Source organism: Centruroides vittatus, unplaced genomic scaffold (genome assembly GCF_030686945.1).
Source record: "Centruroides vittatus isolate TY-2023 unplaced genomic scaffold, ASM3068694v2 contig_345, whole genome shotgun sequence".
Lineage (NCBI taxonomy): Eukaryota > Metazoa > Arthropoda > Arachnida > Scorpiones > Buthidae > Centruroides > Centruroides vittatus.
In genome coordinates this window covers 2,321,717-2,328,131 of record NW_027122170.1, presented here as the reverse complement: position 1 = coordinate 2,328,131, position 6,415 = coordinate 2,321,717, and the positions used below count along the sequence as shown (strand labels likewise).

General features: G+C 33.0%; 1 protein-coding gene across 3 annotated transcripts in view; it reads right to left on the bottom strand.

Moving 5' to 3' along the window:
* Positions 1–1,283: 1,283 nt before the first annotated feature.
* The window catches only part of Dhc16F (Dynein heavy chain at 16F), a 383,439-nt gene continuing 378,307 nt past the window's right edge, over positions 1,284–6,415 (bottom strand). For all 3 annotated transcript variants that reach the window (XM_067269011.1, XM_067269009.1, XM_067269010.1), the window contains exon 68: positions 1,284–1,494. In XM_067269011.1, the coding sequence (XP_067125112.1) occupies positions 1,291–1,494 (204 nt within the window). In that variant the 3' untranslated portion in view covers positions 1,284–1,290. The remainder of the gene's footprint in view (positions 1,495–6,415) is intronic.

Below are 6,415 nucleotides of genomic sequence, written 5' to 3'. Positions count from 1 at the left end.
AGAGATGCCAGCCTTTTGTATGGAAGATTGTTTTAAGAATTATCACAAACAATAAAAATATTCTTTTGCTTTTGATTTTGAATAAACTTTTTATGGTTATATTTTCTGTTCATTTATTAATAAATGTTCTGTTCACGTAAGCCAACTTGATTTTTTTGTTCTTGTCCCTGAGGCTATCTATCCGTATTTACACTGATATAATAAGAATTGTATCGTAGCTGCACAAATATGGCAAGGAAACAAACTACGATATAACTCGTAGTTGGCGTCCTAGGCAATAATGCAAACTATGAGTTATATCATAGTTGGTAGTCAATGTGTTAAGAATGGTATATAGATTTATAAATAAATTAATTGAATAAGATATTTTCAGAAATTTTGAATTTCTTGAATTTAAAAAACTGTTCCAAATTTATAACTAGAAAATTTATTTTTAATATGAAATATACAGGGTGTTCCGAATTAAACTTGACATTTCCCAGCTGGCTGCAGCAAAAACTATTCAGAAAGTCATGAAAGTTTGAAAATACCTTAATAAGATGATGGGAATTTTTTCTAGAGTAAAAATAGTTAGTTCCAAAAACCATCACTACAGAGTGTTTTTGAAGCTGAAATAGTGGCATATTGGCCTGCAAGATTCCTAGACTTGAATCAATGTGATTTTTGGCTCTGGGGCTATCTCAAAGACTTGGTATAGCACCATCCCATAATATCGCTGTCATATCTTGAAGGCAGCATTGAATGCATACACATGCATATCACTCCAAAACATATACTTCATGCAACCGTTGAACATGCTTTTTTATGCTTTCAGATGGTAGCAGACAATGATAGCCATCATGTTTTGAACATATTTTGTTCACTTTAGACAGATAACTTGTGTAGTTCATTGTTATGTTCTGTATAAAGCTATAATAAGCCCAGTGGCATGTGATGACATTTGATGATAGGGAAGCTGTTTCCATAAAAATTATAAACAAATACTGGAAATGACAAAAATAAGCAGTTTATTGATTTTAATTCGAAAATAGATACATTAACATGTATTTAGATTTTAGAAAATACAAGGGAAGTGGCACTTCCACAGCTTCCATGGACTGCATGCCACCGAATAAGCCCTCTAGTGGTGGTTCTTTAAGCTAATTTTTTTGGGCTCTAGAAAATATTCCCATTATCTCATTAAGGCATTCCTAAAGTTTCATGACTTTCTGATGAATAATTTTTGCTGTAGTCAGCTGGAAAATATCAAGTTTAATTTGGACATCCTGTATGTATAGAATGTATTGGTAATTATAATATAGAAACTATTGATGAAATAATCACCTTTTGTGACTGTATTTTGAAACCATCGTATTCCAGCTTGTCATCTAATTTTTCTAGAATATCATTTGTCATTTGAAAGATCACTTCGTCGTCGTATTTTCCGATTCTGGCAATCTGACTTTTAGGTTGTATTTCTAAAATTGTTGAAATTAACTTGGTAGTTTCATTTACCTGTAAAAATTATTTTAAAATATGAAACTAATGCAATGTAAAATTCAAATTTATTTGGCATTTATGTTAACAGATTTTGTACAAATGAATTCTTTGTTGATATTCAAGCTTCTTGTTCCATTTTAATATCAATTTAAGAATCTAAAGCGTATTGTTGCTTTTTTAAGTCTGTAACAAAATGTGAAAGTCACCCCCCCTCTATTTCTCTCTAATTTAAGTCAAATATAATATTTGTTAGAATAGTTATAATATAATTTATTTAAACTTTCCACCATATTTTGTTGGAGATTTCAATGGATGTTTAACCCAGAATTTCCGTGTGAGGCAGAAGCGCGCTGAACTTTCGTTTTGTCACCCCCTTGTGAATTAACGTTGTTATTTTCCTCCAAATGGAACAAAGATGTAATATAGATGATCCTCTTTGTATAGAGCCTCTATATAAAACAAATAATGCAAGAAACAAATAGAGAAAAAGAACCATAAAAGGTCAATCAATTTTGGCCTAGAAAGGGGAAAGAAGTTTGCTGTTTCCAGTTAAACGTAAGTTAACTTCCCTTTCTGCTAAGTTCTTATCTCCCCTCCATCAAAAGGGTTAGACGTCATCTGAAGATTTATCCCCCTAGAGATTGCCCCGTGCATCTTTTCCACGTGGGAGAAATTAATCGTTTTGATTGGACGATAATGTCAAATATTATTGAAATTCATGCCAAGTTCGAGGAGTTCACCAACTGTCTCTCGAAGGAAGAGAAGACAAATAAAGGGTTCTTCTGGAGATCGCCTAGAGTTTGTGTGGAGTTCGCCGACCATCTATCTCTCAACAAGTAGACTGAAAGGGTTCTCCCCAGTTCATCATAGAATTTTCCTCAAAATGTTAAACCTCTACGAAGGCACTCCATAGTCTACCGATATATCTATATATATATATATATATATATATATATATATATAATATTCCAAGAAAGTCCTATACTGAGTGTGTCTCCTATCCACAAGTATTATCTGCAATTCATCTCAACAAAATTATAGACTATATGAACTTTCTCAGAAGACTACAAGAAGACTATGCTCTCATCCAAAGATTTGAGGTAGTACGACTGTTAAATGCATTGTACACTGTCTCATGCACATAACTCTCACAGTGAGTTAGGTATTAGTTTGTAAGCTAGTATAAGTTAGATAGTGTCCCAAAATATAGATATAGAAGAAATAATTGTATTCTTAAATTTTGTATTCTCATCGTACATGTATTTTGTGTGTAAAGATTTATTATTCGATTTAATTAAATTTTACTTTGCTTTTGTTAAAATGGACTATTCTCTGACTTATTCCCAACCGACAGCCTTTCCAACTTACTCGCAATCCCTCCCACTCAATATTCCTCACGAATGAATGATAGTGTGCTTAACTCTATAACTAGGCTGGTGTCAGGAATCCTGATGTAGGAAACGAGTTGATTTCACAATCATCTCTCTCCGCACTTTTTACTCATTTTAGAAGCCATCCCCTTAGATGACCGAGGGTTAGTTTTGCCAACTAGCTGCCAATTAAGTGGTGCATAGGTACTTTCCAAACCTAGCATCCCTGACTGACCTCACAAAAGCGACACTATGCTTTAGATCCTTCAAATGAATTCTTGTTTAAATACTGATATTTCCAAATTTTATAATGTATTAAATTTACAAATATTGATACAATCAATTAAAATGAACATAGGAAATTACCCTTTCTTTTTTTAGAAAAAAAAAATCCTTCCGACCATTTATAAATGAGAATTTCTCACCCAAAACAAATTTACTCCTTTCATTATGGTTTAAATTGCAGTCCAAAAATAATTAAATGCTAAATTTATTTTTGTAGTCTCTCATTTGAAAATATAAAATATATATTTTATAATCTTCTGCAATATTAACACTAAGTGAGCAGGAATGAAGTTCCAAAATACACGTTTTTGAACTTTTTTTTTTACCTTAAATTTCATTCAATTTATTTAACAATAAAAAACTAAGAAGTCTTTTAATTTTTAAATAAATCTATAATATCTAACTTTGTTTTTTATGTATAAAGTAGATTTAAATTTTTTGAAAACTTTTATGGTACAAAAAAAATTGAAATTTTTAATAGCAAAATAACAAATAAAGTTAAATAATTTTTACAATTTGTTAAATGTTTGTCTATGAGGACTGAGCTTATTAATAGGACATATTGCACTAATGTTTTGGTGTTTGTTTTGGTTGCAAAAATTTGAAAAATTTATTTTGTACAGGTATACTATAGATTACTTCCTATGGAATTTCGTGTGTTTGGGTATATATCTGAACTCAGAGGACTGAGACGAGTTCAACGATACTCTACTTTTGGACCGGAGACGAAAAATAAAAAAGTTATCCTACTTTTTTCCGGCGATTGCGCGATGATAGGGAGTCGCGTTGCTCTCCACTAAGTCGGCCTCGCTATCGCGATTGGGAGTCCCGTCGCTTGCCGTTAAAATTGCCTTTAGTAGACGTTTCCCCCTTTTTTTTCTTTGTTCAAGAACTACCGTGAATCGATCACTAGTTTAGCACATGGCGGCATGTGGTGGTGCCCGTACGAGAGGTCAGTCGGGCCGCCATGTTCTCTGCCATAAGTAACATTAACCGAAATGGCGATCGCGCGACGATCGGAAGTCGCGTCACTCTCTCCGCTCTCGTATCGCGTGTTTAACGCTCCGGAAGATGACCGTAGTCCGACGTCACGGTTTGCAGACTTTACCGCAAGATGGCAATACTAGCAACTACGGTGCCGTCTGCATGAGAGCATTAAAAAAGTATGGTAAGTGAAAAAGTGTGATAACTTTTTTATTTTTCGTCTCCGGTCCAAAAATAGGGTACTGTTGAACTCGTCTCAGTCCCCTGAGTTCAAATATATAATCAAAATCCTGAAATTCCATAGGGAGTAATCTATAGTACACCCTTTTGTACATTTGAAAAATTGTACAAAATAAGGACATAGAGGCATATGAATTAATTAAATAATTTTTTTTAATTACATTACATGTTTAGTATATGCATCTTAAAAAGAAGAATAAAAGGTTTTATAACAATAAACAAGAGAGTAAAATAAATTAAAATTCTTAATTACTGTTGATAAAGAGGTTGCGACCGAAGTTTTCAATGCAAAAACGTGTATGTCGGACATTCAATTCAGCACCACCTTCCTGTAAGCCTAGAAGTTTAACAATGGCATTTGGAACATCAAACAAACTTCCACTGACATTCCAAATGACATTGTCAAACTTCTAGGCTTACAGGAAAGTGGCACGGAACGTCCGACATACATGTTTTCGTGTTGAAAATGTCGGCCCCAACCTCTCTAATGAAATGACTAGATGCAAAAATGAAGTATTGAAATGAAAAAATAACAACTCTTTTTAAATATTTAATATAATTTTAATTTCTGTCCTATAGTTCCAATTCAAACTCACTTAAACTAATATTCATCTTCTACAGATCTGATTTCAAACAGTGATTACAGCTATGGTACCATAAATTGCCACTGACTGACAATTTTTAAACAATATAGCAAGTTTTATGCCATATATGACTGAGATTATTATGTATATCTATGCTCTTTCACATGTGCTTTTTTGCCATGCTTATATTGCTTATATCTAGTGAGATCCATTTTAACGAAAAGGAAATTATAGTTTAATGTAAAATTATGACACGGATGTTTCATTATTAATAAATTCTGTTTGACGGATAAAAGTTTAGAAAGGTATAATGAGTTGTCCAATTCAAGCAAAGATATTTTTATTTTCTTTTATTTGTTCTCTTTTTACCTTGTTTAGGCAGTAAGACGACCTACTTTTTACCCATTGCAAGTTCAAAGAGGCCTGCAATGGGGTCAGCTGGACAGAGCTGTACGTATCTGGGTTGATTTCCCTTAGAGAAAACCTTGGATCATCTCAGACTTAAACCTTAGTTATAAGAGACATGATGAGAGCTGACAGCATAACCTGTTTGGCCATCCATAGTCATAGCAATGCTAAAGAGTGATGTTACTATTAACAAGTAACAATACGGAAGATTTTTTATAACAGAAGATGCCACAGAAGGCAGAAAGCACTGCAATAACTTATTGGGTTGTTCAGAAAGTAATTTTGTTTTTTCCATAGAAAAATAAATGCAATATTCTTATAATAAATAAATATTTTATTGAATTATATATTGACCATTTTGGTCGAATACCTGTTGTCATTGTTTCTGGTAGTAGCATGATTTCACATTCATAAAAATTTTGATCGTTGTTTACAAAAAATTGATCCAAACGATTTTTGACATTGTCATTTCAAGTAAATGTCTTACAGTTAAAAAAAATTTGTATAAACTGTGTGGCCGTGCACCTTATTTTGTATATTGTAGTGTGGCCGTCGGCCATATTATTCGCGTATTTTATATGTTTTTAATATGTAATATAAGTTACTGTTAGCAATTCCTTTGTTTCTTTTGTCTTATCTATCCTCCTTTACTTTCCCCACCACTCCTTTTTACCCTTTGGGTGGGATTATCGTTTCTAAGAAAGACAACGAATAGAACAATAGAAGGGACGGCGCCGTGGGTCTCGACGGGAGAAAGTTGTTGATTATCCGATGGATCTAAGTCCACGGATGTAATAAGGATGTATATTAAGGACTCAAGTAATGACCAATTACACGTGCACGAATTTGGCGAAACAACAGTAATTTATTCTAACAGTACAATAAGCGCGAGATGCTTCCTAACCCTCAAGTTTACACGATACACGACTTAAAACTAACGAAATTTACAATACTCTATATACATATATACATACACATTTTCCTTCTATACAATAATTGCATATATTAGCCTTCGACGAATCACGGTATTATGTTAAGTAAATGCAACACGATCTCGAGTTCCAA